The sequence below is a fragment of the Nelumbo lutea genome, chromosome 1 (assembly GCF_056320005.1).
Source record: "Nelumbo lutea isolate HS-2025 chromosome 1, American lotus-T2T, whole genome shotgun sequence".
Lineage (NCBI taxonomy): Eukaryota > Viridiplantae > Streptophyta > Magnoliopsida > Proteales > Nelumbonaceae > Nelumbo > Nelumbo lutea.
In genome coordinates, this window is record NC_142684.1 from 139,215,002 (window position 1) to 139,233,795 (window position 18,794).

At 39.8% G+C, this 18,794-nt stretch overlaps 1 protein-coding gene across 1 annotated transcript in view; it reads right to left on the reverse strand.

Annotated features, from left to right (window-relative positions):
• Positions 1–3,925: 3,925 nt before the first annotated feature.
• LOC148877908 (sphingosine kinase 1-like) overlaps positions 3,926–18,794 on the reverse strand; it is a 28,664-nt gene continuing 13,795 nt past the window's right edge. Inside the window, exon 10 of the mRNA XM_088946346.1 lies at positions 3,926–4,433. Within this exon, the coding sequence (XP_088802472.1) occupies positions 4,227–4,433 (207 nt within the window). The 3' untranslated portion in view covers positions 3,926–4,226. The remainder of the gene's footprint in view (positions 4,434–18,794) is intronic.

An 18,794-nucleotide genomic window follows, 5' to 3' on the forward strand; every position in this document is an offset into this window, starting at 1 on the left:
GCGCGCGTGTATGTGCGGCGCAATGAGGCGCACTTCGCGCACACCCGCGTGGCTCGCGATGGATGGCTCTGGTTTTGGTGCGTTGATGACCATTGATCACCGTTGATGAGATCAACAATTGTGATTCGTTCGGATGTGATGAAAAGGCACAATTCAAAGTTAACAGTCACCAACTGTTAACTACTTTTTAAACAGTCACAATATTTAAAATTGTGACTATTCAAAGTGCCTTCTCTAAACCAACACCTACCTTTTCCTCATACCTCTTCACAAATTATTTAAGGAGCATGAATCAGACTCCAAATCACACAATTTCGAAATTCACTCTCTCTCTCTCTCAGTCCGGTCTGCTACAGTCTCACAGAAGGTTTATCTAGAGACTCTTCAACTTTGTTGGTTGCAGATTCTCGCCCAAGGCTCTGTTGTATCTTGGAAACGAATTTGCCTGTAACCCAACAACAAACTCAGTAAAATTGAGTGGGGGCAAATAACGTTCTAAAGACAATGTCTTCAGACGCGCCTCAGAGCTTCTCCTCCAAAGTTACAGTGACCCCATTCTTCCCCAACAGATATCTCCTGCCACAATAACTAATCTACCATCCAAGACCATCCTCTTTCACAGCCTATCTCTTTAATCAGTATCTACGGTCTCAATCTGTCTATCAATCCTTAGTCCCTAGTGCTCGGACAGGATTTCCTGCCATCATTTTATATATCAGAAGATGGAACATATATATCACCAAGACCTTTCAATGATATCTAAATATCTGAGGCTCAATTCAATATCCGATGTGATTTTGGATTTGAATTTTGCAATTTGCATTCTATTAATAATTAGATTAAATTTGGATTTGATTCTTCTAATTTGATTATATTATAATACTTATTGATTTTAATATGTATAAATTTTATATAATTATATTTAAAATTATAAAACAATGTTTTTATATATTATATTATATAATGAATATATATATATATATATATAACTTTTATTTATATTAATTTATTATATATAAAAGTTGAAAAGTAATTTTTTTTGTAATTTAAAATTTTAAAATAACGCCGGATTAAATCCAAATACTAACTTCGAATCTGTGGGCTTCAAATCCAATCAGATTTTAGATCGGCTTCATGTGCATGTTTACAATTATTGGATCAGATTTGGAGTTTGTTGAATCCAATCCTTATGCAAACCCTTTACAACCCTAATATCACCATCGATTTGCAGTGGTTGAGATTCCAAGAACAAGAAGCCATGTTGGGCCAGAATCAGATAAGTGTGGTGCACTCTTGCTCTATGACATGCATGGCTCCTCTACCCAACAATTCTTCAACCACTTAACAATCCAGTCACTCTTCAACAACCAGCAACTCTTCACTACTGCAGGCTCCTTCCAACAATTTAAGATCAGAGAGGAACCACAAGTACAGGTGCAAGTAGTTTTTTTCTTGTGTTTTACTCATGCAGTGGGAAAATTGCAATCGGCAGTTTGAAAAACCTTGGGCTCCATACTGACCATGCAGTGCTTGGTCCGATTAACTCCCACATCCTTGAACTGTCTACGCCAGCCAAAAATCGGATCAACAACTTTGAGGCATCTTTTTGACAGGTGGCAAGTTAAGGGGCTCTTACGAATGTGGAAATGCTGTCCATGAAAGACATGACAAATTGGCAATGAGGCTTGGCTTGCTAGGCGAGAGAGATTTGTTATTGGCTGTCCATTGATTTCTCAAAAGATGAATGCGTGAATACATACACATCCAGCTGAGTCGACAAACATACAAAATAGAAGAGTCTAATCTTCTTGCAATTCTGGATAAATTATTAGGAGCGGATGAGCTGAAGACAAAAACATACACATCCAGCTGTGATTGGTTGTTCAGCTGGGTGTGTATGATTTTGTCTTCGGCTCATCCGAACTCAGTTATTAGGAGTTGGACGTACCTGTCCTTGTCGCGCTGGATGCTTGCTTTACGTGGATGAAGGGAAAGCCTTACGTGAAGTTTATTTACACGACCTTGGTCCTGGGCCAGTCATATTAATATTATACCTTCTTTCGTCAATAACAACAACCGTATTTATTGCTGTTTCTTAAATCATCGAAGCTCGCACCAAACGCTTGTATTTCGATCACCGTTTCAAAAACCATTCCTGTAATGACTGGTAAATTTACTAGAAAAAAATCTACTTAATTAATTAATTATTATGAAATGTGCAAGAAAAAAAATGGACAATACTATCTCATTCAGGACTTGAATTCATTTCCCTTCTTCCGATTGAGCTGCCGCATTGATAGCATCTTCCTTAAATTTAACATACATTCCTGATGTGCGGTTAGATGTTATTCTCTCAAGGTATTTATACAAATTTTCTTTCAGGAGATCTGGGCTTGTGGTTGAGTGGCATCCTCCAGAAACTGCAAGCTCTCAATGGTATGGCCAATGGATGGTGGACCTCACCTGCACCCTGCTGTGTCCCTACCCGAGTCCTGAGTCCAAATCCCCCTCGGATGCGTACTAGGTAATGTAATGCCAAGAAAAAGAAGAATTGCCACTTCGTGAAAAACTTTTTATATATGTTTCGCCTAATTTTCAAACTAATTAGGTCATTCTTCCTCAACATCACAGACTTCATGAAAAACATATAAAAACATCATAGCGCAAGCATTATCAAATTAAACTAGATAGCTGATCAAAGATCCTTTTTCTCATGGTTCAAAGTATCAATATATTACTTAGATTAAAAACTAAGTAATCTTTGAGAATTGACCCGAGATATGACATGCACACACGATACTTTGAACCTTTGGGGCATGATATCAACATTTTGAACCTAGTTTGGATACAAAACGTTGCTGGGCATGTTCATCCAACCACACATTAGAAACATCTCTTGTACTTTATATCACACCAATATTCCTGATGTGTGGATGGATGAACCTCACCAGCAATGTATTATGGTCAGCAGATCCAGACTCCTTTGAACCTTTCTTTCAATTAATAAACAGTAGATACATCATACATGCCTTAGAGTTAGAGGTACTTCAGGCAAACCCCGTCAGGCCGTCGCCTTGCTTCATTAGAAACTCGGAATAATAATTTGACCTACTTATTAGTTATTGCTGACTTGACAGATCACAGACAGGTGAAACACTTTTTGAAGATATGGCTTTACCTAACAGGAATATAATCAGATTCCTTGCTGCTAAACTCCACCATTTCATTCAGAAGCCTCCCAACAAACTCTGCAAACCATATATCTAGTTTAATCTCCTCCACCAAACCAACAACTGAGTCAGGGCCATAGGTTAATGAGATGGACATGAGTCATGACGATGGGGTCCATTGTGCATCCAGTCATCCACCTTCATACTCTTATTAGGCAAAGACGCAATGCAGGTCAAGTTACAGCTTACCTGTTACCTGGCTTCCTGATCCCCTCCCTGAAAAGCACTATCCTCAATCCTAACCTAACATGTCCAGAAGGTTAATTAACCCAACACAATCAGATCGGTTATGACCAAAACCGAGCTGGGCTGGATTCAGATCAAACGATGTTGGTTATCATGGTATATAAATAGGTACAAAAAGTTTTGATCTAAGAAAGTTTGGAGACCATGATCCAAGGATGGTGACTTCAAAGTATTGATAAAAGACAGGTACAGTAGACTCCAATCCAATGTTTTAGATGTCTCAATGAACCAGTCCGAGTGTTCAATGTGAGACAGCATTTCATCAACTTTTCTGTTTGACCAATAACTCCTCCAAATGCAAAAGCAAACCTGACTCTAAATTGATTGAGAACGGAATAGACTGCATTTCATCAATTTGTTCCTCTCTCTCTCTCTCCGACACACATAAATGAGCATACAAGAAATGAACGAATAAATACAAAGAGGGCAAAATAAATTAATTCAGTACATGAAGAAAACACTTTCATATTAATGCCTCAAACATCATTCAAAGTATATGGTAATGGTACAAACAGAATGACCCTTGACCCAAATAGTTTTCAAAAGCAAGGGTTATTTTGAAGGCTTTCAAAGCAATCTGATAGCAAATCCAATTTCCAACATTCATCTTACAAACAAGTATCTTTTTCTTTTCTACTCTTTTTAACAACGGAATTTTTTTCCTCCTTGCTTGTATTTATATACAAAGAAATTAATAGAAAACCCCCCCAAAATGCATACTTAAAACAGAATAGAAAAACGGATACAAGATCAAGAAATAATATCAACTGGAGAAAATAGAGTAGCTAGACCTTGATCCACAGTCATTTGGATCGAATCATAAACCATTAAATCCCTTTTTCGCTCAGACTTGTATGTGCCCTCTCCTCTGGCCAGGACTTCCCCATCTGAGTCTATGATGCCACCTTTTGTTGGGCAATCAGAACGCTGACCTGGCTCCAAAACAAATGCTTTCACCTGTAGTTTTTGCAAGAAATGGGAAAATGCTAAGAATAACACCACCACCACCACCACCACCACCACCAACACCAACACCAACACCAACACCAACACCAACACCAACAACAACAACAACAACAACAATAATAATAATAATTATAATAATAATAATAATAATAGTATAAGTAATGGGAAAGAAACAAAAGTATTAACACAATGTATGACCTTGAGAAGATTTTTCAAGATCAAGAACAGTATCAGAAAATAAGAGATCCAATCACAAGTAGAAATTTGTCTTGGATGGAGTTTCAGGGTAATGGGCTTCAAGAATTAGAGATATTGAAAGACCATGATTGAGAACAGTGATGAGGGATTTGCAAAATTCATATCAAAGTACTTGGATTGGGAATGCATCACCAATCTGAAGTCTATTCCTTTTTTAATATTTTTGATACGTAGAAGATATATTGGAGTAACTCAATCAATAAAGGGCTAGACAGAGCTCAAGGTGGACTTTTACAAGGAGTTCTTCAATATGCATGGTTTCTGTTAGTGTTCAGATTAGAGAGGAAGAAGAGAGGAGAAGAAGGTTGAGAGAAATGGGGTGGAAGTACACTCTCACAGCCCCTTATCTTATTATTTATAGTAGGGTTTTTAAAGGAGTACAAAGACAAATCTGTCCTTGATTAGTAGGCAGAAAAGAAAGAAAGAAAAAACATATTAGAACAATAGGAGCCCAAGCCCATTAAGCCCAAGAGAGAAACGTAAGAGATCACATGACATAAACAAAAAAGGCCGAAGCCCACAAACTAGGTCTCACAATATTGACCCCTCAAGCTGAGCATAGATATCTTTAATGCGCAGCTTGCGTAACATTCCTATAAATCTTGTCTTGTCAAACCCCTTGGTAAGAACATCAACTAGTTGTCTTGTAGATGGCATCTATGGGATGAAAAGGTCCCCAGAAATAATTCTTTAGAGGCCCGATTACATCTATCCCCAACTCCTTTAGAAGAATCTAAAGCCAAAGTAATTCAGCAACTCCGTGAGCCATAAGCCCTTCAGCCTTGGCACTTGATCTTGCTATAACCATTTCTTGCTCCTCCAAGTAACTAGATTACCACCTATGAAGGTACAATATCCAAATGTAGACCTTCTACCTCCACGAGAACCTGCCCAATCAGCATTAGTGTAGGCTTCCACTTCTATTTTGTCATATTTCTTAGACAGTAATCCCTTCCTGGGACATGTCTTCAAATAACTCAAGATCCTTTCCACTACCCTCATATGTGTAACTTGTGGAGCATGCATAAATTGGATGATCACATGAATTGCATATGCAATGTTAGGCCTTGTGAGGGATAAGTAAAGCAATTTACCAACTAATTTCTGATATCTCTATTTGCCAGGATACAATTTTCCATCATCTTCCTCCAACCCATGATTCTACTCTATAGGAGTATCTGTTGGTCTAGGTCTAAGCTTCCCTATCTCCTTTATAAGATCCAATTCTTACTTCCTCTGGAAGATTTAGATTCCCTCTCTAGACCTAGCCACCTCTATTCCTAAGAAATATTTCAAAGGACCCAAATCCTTCATTTCAAACTCCAAGGCTAAGAAGTCTTTCAACTTTCGAATCTCATTCAAATCATCTCCCGTAACAACCATATCATCAACATAAACAATCAATACTGTTAATTTTCCTTCATTCTTAGAAAAATGTGTGATCAACACTATACTTGTACCCAACAACCTTCATTGCCTTGCATAATCTTTCAAACCAAGCCCTTGGAGATTGTTTGAGGCCATATAAAAGTCCTCCTTAGCTTGCATATTTTTCCTCTCGTGTCATACCCTAAAGGAGGATCCATGTAGACTTCTTGTAGATGTCCATTTAAGAAAGCATTCTTGACATCTAATTGATGTAGTTCCCAGGAAAAATTTGCTGCAAGAGAAAGTAGCACTTGTATAGTATTCAAATTGGCAACTAGAGAAAATGTCTCCTTATAATCAATAGCTTTCTTTTGGGTGAATCTCTTTGCAACTAATATGGCTTTATACCTCTCGATAAAACCATTAGCCTTGTTTATGACTGTATACACCCACTTGCAGCCCGCAATAGATCCATTAGCTCCTAAGTGTTAACCTTCAGTAAGGCTTTCATTTCCTCATCCATGGCTTTCTTCCATTTGAGATCAACAATAGCCTCTGAGTACCTAGAAGGGGCAAAAACAGAAGACAAGGCAAAGACAAAAAAGTGATAGGTAGGAGACAAATGAGAATATGAAAAAAATTTATTTATAGGATGAAGAGTGCATTAACGAACAAGTTTTCAGAAGGCAATAGGAAGATCTTAATCAGGATTAGAGGTAGTGGGAGCATCCATACCTTGGCCAAAATTTGAAGTTTCCGATTAGTTGTAGTCATTCGCTAGTAGGTCTTCTCTTTTTCTTCCTTCGATAAACACTTGGATATCTTTCATCATCAAGGTCAGGAGCAATTGCCCCGATGCAAGTAGTACCATGAGGAGGATTTTCATCACTTGTATCTCCATTGGACAAGAAGGATCGACATGAGGAGGGTCTAGAGAGAGAGAAACTGAGGGAGAAGTGGGAAGAGAGGGAGTAGGTGTTGAGACAAAAGGGTTACCCTCTGAGGAAGTCTCTTCCACTCCACTAGTCTCTCCATGAAGAGGATTCCAAGGAGGCTCAAAGAAAGATTGTGACTTACAAAAGATGACATCCTTGGTGATGAACCTCCTTCCAATAGCCGAATCAGGATATTTATATCCTTTTTGTGTAGGAGAATAACCCAAGAACATCCCACGAATTGCTTTTGGATCCAGCTTTTTTCTTTTAGGATCATTAACATGAATAAAACATACACAGCTCTACCTTAGGAGGCAAAGAGAACGCAACATGCTCTGGACGAAAGGCATAAAAGGGGTTCACATCCCCAAAACCTTGGATGGCATTCGGTTGATGAGATAAGAAGCTATCAGAATAGCATGAGACCAAAACTCCATTGGGACCTTGCTTTGAAACATTAGAGCACGAGTGGTCTAAAGTAAATGTCTATTCTTCCTTTCTATAACTCCATTCTGTTGTGGTGTGTAAGTGCATGACGGCTAATGTAAGGTCCCTTCATCTTCAAAGAACACATTTAGAAAACTCTTGAAATATTCAGTTGCATTATCTGAACTAAACTGTTTAACTTTCTTTCCAAACTTTGTCTCAATCATCTTGCAAAAAACCATAACAATTCTAGGTATTCTTGTTCTTTCATCAAATAAATCCAAGTGCATCTTGTAAAATGATCAATAAAACTAATGAAATACCAATAGCCATCCATGGAAATAATGGAAAAAGGACACTAAACATCAAAATGAATTAAATCAAAAGGAGCATTGACTTCATTACTAGAACTTGGATAATTTGTCATAAAATGTTTAGACATTTGACACACATCACAAAAAAGACTTTCAAAGGACACCTTTTCAAATAGTTGCTAGCATTCACGGGCTTGAGAACAACAGATGGAATCCTGGAATTCTGGCAAGGACAAGTGTTTTACCTTGGAAAGCCATCCATGACTTGTTACCAACTTTCTACCCTCTGATAAAGTATAATTTAAACTCAAGCAGCCTCATAAAATTCTGGGAAAAAACCTGGTTGAGGAATTCCCCTCTGAAGGACCAATTTCCTTCCTTGTATGCTCTCTCTGACATAAAAATTGAGCTGATTTCATCCTTCCTTGTCCCTTTAAACTCAAACCCTAGGATTGAGTGGAATTTAGGTTTGGGAAGGGCTGTTAGGTATATAGAATTGGGTAACACCTTAACTCTTCTAGGTATTCTTGGAAATGGGTTCTTGGGCCCTACAAAGGAAGATACCATAATTTGGACTCCTTCCCCCTCGGGCTCATTCTCTTGTGCATCATTCTTTAAAATCTTAAATCAACCACCCAGCCCCATTGGCTTATCCTTCCCTATTAAAGAGATTTGGTGGAAGCTAATTCCTCCTAGGGTTGGGAGTTTTTGTTGGGAAACTTTCCTAGAAAGGATCAACTCTGGTGATTTACTTAAACCCTAGTGTATTCTCTACAAATCTGGTGGGAAAACTGATTATCACCTTTTAGTTTCTTGCCGTTTTGCTAAAACTATTTGGGAGTGGGTCTTCTCCCTTTTGGGGTGTAGGTAGAATCTCCCATTGAATGTGCAAAGTTTATTTTCATCCTCCTTTTTTAGGTGGCCTTTAAAAAGAGGAGGGATTATGTGGAGGTGCTTAAGGGTTGTTGTTTGTTGGTCCTTGGAAAGAGAGAAACTCAAGAATCTTCTTAGAAAAGGAGAAGAGCATTGAAAACATAATAGAGCTAATCCACATAAGGGTGGCACACTGGTTGAAATCCTTGGATTTTTTTCGCAGGTTTTACTTTGGATGACCTATTGAGAAAGTAGAAAGAGATCTCTAGCTTTGCCCATGTTAAAAAGGGTTTAAGTCCTTGGATTCCTCCCCTTACTAGATTTATAAAGTAGAACTTTGATGGAAATAGCAAAGGGAACCCAGGGCACTTTGGTATTGGGGGAGTGTTCAAGAATCGGGATGGGATTGTTTCAGCCTTTTTCTTAGACCCAATTGGTGAAGATGATTCCCTTAGGGCCAAGATTTTTGTGCCTTGGAAGGAATCCAAAGGGCAAAAGAAACGAATATAGGGAGGATTGTAGTTAAAGATGATTTGGAGGTGGAAGTAGGATGGTTAAAAGAAGACAAGACTATTTTGTGGAACTACAACAATGAAAAGAAAAAATTTAAGTGGCTGGCTAAGGACATGGAAATAAAGTACAATTTAGGGTTTTCATCAGCACGGATCGGTTTCGGGTTGTGCAAATTCCTAAACCGATTATTCAGGTCGGTTTCGGTTTTCACACAAGAAAACCGAAACCGAGCCGAACCGAACCGACTTAGTTCCTAGTTCGAAAGCCCATTAGGCCACCTAATCTTTGAATGGTTGCAAGAAACTTTGGATTAGTGAATAGTGATTAATGAGCAACTTTTGTGATTAACTTTTCATTTAAATTTTATCATAGGAGAGATGGCTGAAATGATGTTCAATTTATGACTGTTTTTAAAATTAGCAAGATTTTATCACAGGGATGAACTTAGAACCGAAACCGACCCAACCCGACTCAAACCGACCAGGTCGGTTTTGATTAACACTGGGTCGGTTTCGGTTTCTATGTAAGGTAACCCGACCAGGTCGGTTCGGTTGGAAAAACCGCAGTAAACCGACCCAACCCGACCCGTGAACAGCCCTAGTACAATTGGGTGAAGAGATCTACTAACTCGTTTGCATATGGGTTAGCCAAGCAATGGGTGACTAGGGAATTTATAGTCTGGGCTCACTAGTAATTCTATTTCTTTTGTTTTTAGGGGCTCTATCCTTTGTTGGGGGAGCTAAGACAACTTATCTCTTTTGTACCTAATTTTTCTAATTGATTAATGAAAGTTCTTTGTTATTGATAAAAAAAGGATACCTTTTCAAACAACTTTGGAAATTAGACTCTTAACAAGGAAAAAGACAAATGGCCCAATCTAGCATGTCAAAGATAAACCAAAGTACTAAACTCCTTGCATTCACTGATATTAATTGACGATGCCTTAAGAGCTGAATTGATGTCTTCATTAATATAGTAGAGACCTCCAGACTCCCAACCACTCCCAATTATTTGCTTTGTCAACCAGTCCTGAAAAACACAATGAGTAGGAAATGTTGCAATACAATCCATAGTTTTTGTTATTCTAGAAATTGAAAGCAAGTTGGCGATAAAATTAGGAACATGCAAGGTAGATATAAGAGAAAGAGCTTTTCCAAGTTGGATATCCCCTTTCCCATGAATAAGAGAGATAGAGCCATCAGCCACCCTTATTGTCTTACTTGGAAACTAGATGATAAGATGAAAATAAAGAAGAATTATTGGTCATGTGTTCATAAGCTCCTAAGTCAATGACCCAAGAATTTGGGGAACAAGACTGAATGGCACTAAGTGCAGAACCAATACCTGTCTTGGCAAAAGAGGAGGAAGCAATTGAGAATTGCTTCAATTAATCCATAGCCCGATTGAGGATATCTACCTCTTTATCCATGAACTCAAGGAAGCTATTTGAAGGAGTAGTGGTCTGTCCCATACCAAAAGAAACACTAGTGGTTCCAATTGTATGCATTCCATCCACCATATTTGCGCTTGCTACATGTCCATGGGATCCTAGACCTTTACTTGGCTTCTTATCCTTCCTTAAAGCTATACTAGCTTTAGATGGGGGTGCAGAATCCAACATGTATCTTTGGTGTGTTTCTCCCCACCAGAGTGAGAACATTTAAAAATTTTCTTGTCTCCCCCTTTTCCACTTCTTTTAACAACTGAAGAAAGAACTGAGTTCATCTCTTCCCAAAATCTGAGGTCGAATACCGTCATATGAAGAGTCTAATCCAGCAAGAAATTTAAACACCCTCCCCTCTTCAAGTTGTTTTTCATGCATTTCCTTATCTTCAGAATTTTATCAGTCAATGATGAGATGATGATCAAGTTCTTCCCAAAGCCCTTCAAGGGTAGCAAAGAAAGTAGCAACCAACAAGTTTCTTTGAATCAAAACTGCAATATCTTGTGTGAGCCTATAGACTCTTACATTGTTCTTTCATTGTCCATAAGTATTAGATAGCTTCTTCCAAATTTTATGAGCTGTAGAATAGTGTTGAACTGTCCTAGTAATCTTTGGGGTCATGGAAGACAGCAGCCATGACATAACTAGTGCATTTTTCTTAGTCCAATTCCCATATCCCAGCAAACCTTGACTTGTAATATGGAGTTTGGAAGAAATAGACCACTCTTTCAAGTTATATTCATCTAGTTTCACATTGGCAATCTGAAGGCTAGAGAAACTAGGGTTTCTCATGCTCAAAAAAATCTCACTTGGTCTATTTTCCTTTGTGGTTACTTCACTTGAGTTTGAGAATGACATTTGATCTTCCAAAACTCAGCTGTAATAGAAACCAACACTATCCCTTCCCACCAGAAGCCACCTATCAACTTCGATTCAGCAGTCTTTTATGTTGAAACCCTAACCTTCCACTCGTATGGACTAAAAAATCCTTTGGACATCACCTTCTTGCAATCCACAAACTTGACCTGTCTTCTACAGGCCACTCTAGTAGTCCACGGATTACTCCAACTCTGTCTTTTTATGGTGGGCAATCCACAAACTTGACCTGTCTTCTACAGGTCTTCCTGGGTCTGGTAGAGAGGGAATAAATATATGTTGTTTTAAGTTCAAACCAGGAGAAAACCAGTATCAAAGCTTTGATACCATGTTAAGTGTTCAGATTAGAGAGGAAGAAGAGAAGAGAAGAAGGTTGAGAGAAATGGGGCGGCAGCACACTCTCATAGCCCCTAATCTTATTATTTATAGTAGGGTTTTAAAGAAGGAATTCAAAGACAAATCTGCCCCTAATTAGTAGGCAGAAAAGAAAGAAAAAACATATTAGAACAATAGGGGGCCAAAGCCTTACGATTAGTGGATTGGAACTTCTTAATGGACATTATGAGGAGGTGTGGCTTTGAAGAATTGTGGTGTAAATGGATTAAGGGTTGCTTACAAACCAGTCACTACTCAGTCATTGTTAATGAGACGGTGTATGATTTCTTTAAGGGCTTTCGCGGGCTTAGGCAGAGTGACCCCCTTTCCTATTTACTTTGATATCTGAAGTGCTAAGCAAACTGATTTCTAGAGCAAATTGCTTGCAGCAGCTTTTTAGAGGTTGGTCAGTTGGGAGAGACTATTGTGATCACTCATTTGCAGTTTGCAAATGACATTCTCATTTTTTGTGATGGAGAATGTGAGGGGTAGAAAACTTGAAGTTTGTGGTAAAACTCTTTGAGAGGATGTCTAATCTGAGGATTAATTGATCAAAGAGTTTAGTGGTTGGAACCAACATTGAAGAGGAAGTTTTGAGGTGTATGGTAAATTCCCTAGGATGTGAGAAAGGTAGATGGCGTATGAAATATTAAGGTTTACCCCTAGGTGATAACCCTAGATCCACTAGTTTTTGGTCCCCGGTGATGGAAAAGATTGAGAAGCACTTATCTGGGTGGAAAAGGAACTATATTTCAATGGGGGGAGGGGGGAGGAGAATAACTCTTATTAAATGTACCCTTGCAAATCTTCTAGTGTACTACATGTTAGTGTTCGGGATGCCACAAGGGATAGTGAGGAAAATTGAAAAAAAAAAAACATGAGGGATTCTTTTTTTTTTGGGAACTGGGGAGGAAAAAAGAAGAACCATTTGGTCAAATGGGGAGAGGTGGTGAAATTGAAAGGAAAAAGGGGGATTGGAAATTGGTAATGTTAGGTTGAAGAATCAGGCTTTGCTCAACACAGTCACATGGCTATGGAGGTTTCCTAATGAAAATGAAAAATTATGGCACAAAGTAGTTGCAAGCTGTAGAGAAGATGGGCCGAATGGCCCATAGACAGTTATTTCATGTTATGTTATGTTTCTCTCTGTTGTGGGCCTTATTCTGGGCCCATACTCTGTAATATTATGTTTTTTGTATTTTCCTGCTCACTCAAGGGCCTCTCTGTAATTTGTCAAAGATTAACTTATTAATAAGATGTTTAGAGTGTTAGAGAGGGGTTATGTTCGAACCTCTTACTCTCTAACACTCATTGCCACCAGCTCTCTCTTCTCTTCCTCTCTTGTTTGTTCATTTTCTGGTTTGCATCTAATCTCAAACAGTTCCATACATCAAGTGGGCTGTTTTTCAACTTGGTATCAGAGCAGGCCATTGCTTGGCGTGTCCCTCATGTGGTTCTAGTTCAGCCAACTACATGAGGAGGTTCTAGGGCTGAAAGTTTACAGTCATCCGCCTGGTTCTTGGAGGTCATTGGAGGGTGCCCAAGTTTCTATACACTTGGAGAAGGGTTCGGTGACCAGGAAGAATCAGAGAGCAAGTTGTTTGGCCTGATTTGAAATCAGAGAAAATGACTTTCGAAGTTATCTCAGAGAACAAGTGTTCGGCCTGGTTTATAGTTCAAACCAGAGACTCTCTTGCTGTAAGTCTTTTCTCAGTCCTTTGCTGAGTTATTTTTTGTTGTTTGGGAGGACTATTAAAGCATTCAAAGCCCACATACATTCGGCCCACTGTTGCTGGACTGTTTTTCTGGGTTGTTTTGGAAGTGCTATTCGGCTGATTATTGGACTGCCGAGCTGCTGAAACTGATCTAAAACTAAGTGGCACTAGTCTCATCTTCATCCCAGCCTCTTCTTGGACCTATACTGAACACCTTGAAGTGGTTTCTTCTAGTTAACAGTAGGCTGTTAACTACTGCACACTGAGTGTTCGACGAAAGGTCTCTTAAGGACTGTGGCCCTGTTTTCTTCTCTTTGGGACAACGGCTGTTGAGAACCTGAAATACCTTGTGATTGGAGGTTTGTTGGGTGTCCTTTAAAGGGTGAAACAGTAAAGAAAAAACTACCACCGAACTGGACTGTCACAGTTATCAAGTCTGAACTGATTCTGTGAGCTAGTTGTTGTTACCTATTCAGCTCAAACTAAACTCATCAAGACCCCAGTACCTTGAGAAACCTATTAAAAATCCTAATTGGAGCCTTTACATGATGGATTTCTCAAGCCTTGAAAACAAGAATGCTGCTGAATATGGACAGATTTTGGGAACCCCAACTGATTCTATGCTGGCTGTAACTACAGTTAAGCTTGATGGGACCAACTACTTGGCTTGGTCACAATCAGTGAAAATCCACATTTGTAGCAAAGGAAAATGGGGTTTTATTTCTGGGAGCAAGAAAGCTCCTCCAGAGGATGATCCATCTTATGAGAGATGGGTACAAGAAAACTACACAGTGATTGGGTGGCTTGTGAACTCAATGCAGCCACAGATTAGTCAGCATTATCTGTGGATGAACTCGGCTAAAGAAATCTGGGATAGTGTTGCAGAAACTTACTCCCAGAAGTTGAATGTTGCCAGAGCTTACAAACTGAGAAATGATGTGAAGAATCTAAGACAGGGGGAGAAGTCACTTGCAGCATACTTCTCAGCCCTAAAATCTATATGGCAAGAGATTGATTTGATAGAGGCCGTGACATGGGATACCCCTAAGGATGCTGAAACATATAGGAAATTGGTTGAAAGGAATAGGGTCTTTGAGTTCTTGACAGGGCTGAATTATGAATATGACATTACAAAGCAAAACATCTTGTCCAAGGAAGATGTTTCATTGTCTCAAGCATATGCTTTGGTCAGCAGTGAAGAAAGCAGGAGGCAAGTGCAGGTTCAAGGGGTCAGTATCAATGATCATTTTGCAAATATGGGAATCAAACCCAAAGGGGTTACAGAAGCCCCCAGTGGCACAGGAAAGAAGGAGGTGGTGTGTGAATATTGCAAGAAGCCGAAACACACTAAGGACAAGTGCTGGAAATTGCATCCCAGTCTTGTCCCTATCCGATTCCAGAAGAAGAATGATAGTAGAAAGACAGTAAGTGCACATACAGCCACAAGTACAGATACAGAGTTTGAGTCTGCAAGTGAACAATTGGCAGCCATGAAAGCTGATTATGAGAAGTTTGGAAGGATGATCAGCCAGCTTGAAGGTGTAATTTCATCATCCAACCCTTCTGGAAGTCCAGCCACCTCTGCATTTGCTCACTCAGGTATAAGGGCTTCTGCTAACCATGCATCTACCTCAGGTAATCCCAAGACCCCTTGGATCATTGACTCAGGTGCTTTTGATCACATGACCAACCTTTCCACTTTGTTTGTGTCATATGATTTGCTTCCTGGTCGTGACAAAATCACCTTAGCTGATGGTTCTCTTGCCCCCATTTCTGGCAAGGGAACTGTCAAGCCTACAGACTCTTTACTTTTATCTTCCACTCTTCATGTACCTAAGTTAAATACCAACTTGTTATCTGTAAGTAGCTTGACCAAGTCATTGAATTGTTGTGTAATATTTTTCCCTTCTCACTGTGTGTTTCAGGACCTGAAGTCTCGGAAGGTGATTGGGGTGATGTTGTACTTACTGCTACCTATCTCATAAACCGTATGCCATCCAGGGTTTTAGGGTTTAAATCCCCCTTCAGTCTTCTTCATCCAGATAAGGATCTCTTCCCAATTCCTCTTCGTGTGTTTGGTTGTACCTGTTATGTTCACATTCCAAGTGTGCAGAGACACAAGTTTGAACCAAAAGCCCACAAATGCATCTTCCTCGGTTACTCCCCCACACAAAAGGGTTATTGTTGTTTTGATCCAAAGACTGGCACCAGACATGTCTCTATGGATGTTACCTTTGATGAACTTTCTCCTTTTTATGGTTCCTCTCAGGAAGGACATTGTCAACAGGGGGAGAGTCTGTCACAAGTTTTTGCTCTTCCCCTTCCTGTCCCAGTTCAGTCTCTTGACAAATCTGTATCCTCACAAAATGAATCAAAGGAGGATCAGCCACTTCATTCCTCTTGTCCTAGTGCTCCTATTTCTTTACCTCCTCATCCTACCCATAATCCCAAAGTGTATCAAAGGCAGAGATCCAGGAATGAGCAAGTGGTTTCCCTTACAACAGATGAGGCTCATACCCTCCCAATCACAGATGAGATAACAGGTATTGCTTCAGCTCCCTTGGAATCCCCCTTCCCAGATCTTGATGTCCCCATTGCTGTTAGGAAAGGAAAGCGGAAGTGTACTGCACACTGCATTTCCAAACACCTTTCTTATGACCTACTTTCCCCTTCATATCGTGCCTACCTCTCTTCAGTTGCTTCTAACCCCATTCCTAGGTCTGTATCAGAAGCTCTTGGGATTCCAGAATGGAGAGATGCCATGCAGACTGAAATGGATGCTCTACATGAAAATGGTACTTGGGAGGTGGTGGATTTGCCTGAAGGGAAGGATCCAGTTGGATGCAAGTGGGTTTTTACCATTAAATACAGGGCAGATGGGACTATTGAGAGGTACAAGGCCAGACTTGTTGCAAAGGGCTACACACAGACATATGAGATTGACTATCTGGAGACTTTTGCCCCTGTTGCTAAGATGACATCTGTGAGGGTTCTTTTATCTCTGGCAGCTCACTTTGATTGGCCTCTCTATCAGTTAGATGTAAAGAATGCATTTCTGAATGGTGACTTACATGAGGAGGTCTACATGTGTCTTCCTCCAGGAATGTATGGGAAAGATATGCAAGGAAAGGTATGTAAACTGAAGAAATCTCTTTATGGCCTCAAACAATCTCCTAGAGCCTGGTTTGAGAGATTTAGAGCTGCACTTGTTAAATTCGGCTATGTTCAGACACAGTCAGATCATACTCTTTTTGTGAAGAAAAGTGGGTCTCTAGCAGTGTATCTCATTGTGTATGTTGATGACATTATAGTGACTGGTGATGATGCCTCTGGCATTCTGGGCCTTAAGTCTTTCCTCCGTACATTATTTGAGATTAAGGATCTGGGGGAGTTGAGATATTTCCTTGGCATAGAAGTTGCCAGATCCAGGGATGGGATTCTTATTTCCCAGAGGAAATATGTCATTGATTTCTTGTCTGAAACTGGAAAATTGGGTGCAAGACCAGCTGCAACTCCTATTGATATGAGTCACAAACTTTCAGCTTCGAATGGAACTTTGTTGGAAGACAAAGGGGTCTTTCAGAGACTTCTTGGGAAGCTTTTGTACCTGTGCATGACTGGGCCAGATATCGTGTATGCTGACAGTTGCATTAGCCAGTTCATGCATGCTCCTAGAGATACCCATATGGCAGCAGCAAAACGGATTTTGTGCTATCTGAAAGGCTCTCCAGGAAAAGGAATTCTATTTGCCAAACATGGTCATCTGAAACTTGAAGCCTATACTGATGCTGATTGGGCTAGAAATATTGATGATAGAAGATCTACTTCAGGGTATTGCAGTCTGGTGGCTGGTAATGTTGTCTCTTGGAGGAGTAAGAAACAAACAGTTGTGGCTCGATCCTCCGCAGAAGCAGAATATAGAGCCATGGCACATGGAGTCTCGGAATTATTGTGGCTAAGGTCCTTAATGGAAGAACTTGGGGTAGATCATGACAAACCCATGATGTTGTACTGTGATAATCAGGCTGCCATCAACATTGCTCACAACCCGGTACAACATGATAGAACCAAACATATTGAGGTTGATAGACACTTTATTCGTGAAAGAGTCTCCTCCGGTGAAGTGTGTCTTCCATTCATTACTTCTGAAGGACAACTGGCAGATTTTCTCACCAAGGGCATTTCCAAGGCAAGGCTTCAACATGACACTGGCAAGCTGGGCATGATTAACATCTATGCTCAGCTTGAGGGGGAGTGTAGAGAAGATGGGCCAAATGGCCCATAGACAGTCATTTCATGTTATGTTATGTTTCTCTCTGTTGTGGGCCTTATTCTGAGCCCATACTCTGTAATATTCTGTTTTTTGTATTTTCCTGCTCACTCAAGGGCCTCTCTGTAATTTGTCAAAGATTAACTTATTAATAAGATGTTTAGAGTGTTAGAGAGGGGTTAGGTTCGAACCTCTTACTCTCTAACACTCATTGCCGCCAGCTCTCTCTTCTCTTCCTCTCTTGTTTGTTCATTTTCTGGTTTGCATCTAATCTCAAACAGTTCCATACATCAAGTGGGCTGTTTTTCAACTCAAGCATTCATGGCATGTGAAGCAATGGAAGGGACATTGGATGCATTCGTAAATCTACCTTGATTGCTCCCTGGAAGTCCATCCATGATCCCCTTCCTACCTTTCTAAATCATATCAGGTATGACTTGGCATCTGGTAAAAAAATCAGATTTTGGGAGGATGTGTGGATTGGGAATATCCCTCTGGATGAGAGATTCCCTTCTCTTTTTTTTTTTTTATCTTTCCAGGTTCAAGGGTAGGCCTATTTCTGAATTTCTAACTCAACACTCTCACCCCTCAGGGCTGAATTGGAACTTTGGCTTCAACAGGAACTTTAAAGAGTATGAAATTCCTAGTGTGTTTGAGTTGGTAAACTTGCTGAATTCATTGTTCTTGGGAGAAGGTGGATCGGATTCTAGGCTTTGAAGCCTAATTCTGATGGGTTGTTTTCTTGTAAATCCTTGTTACATTCTTTGGTAACCACCTCATCTTCTTCTTTCCCAGTCAAGAAATTTGGTACTCTCACATTCCCCCTAAAGTCGGTGCTTTCTATTGGGAAGTGTTTCATGGTTGTATTAATACTTATGATTGACTTCAAAGAAAGAGACCAAATAGGTGTTTGCCCCCTAACTAGTGTGTCCTGTGTAAGTTGAATGGTGAGACTGCACTCTTTGGGTGCAGGTTGTCTTCTCCT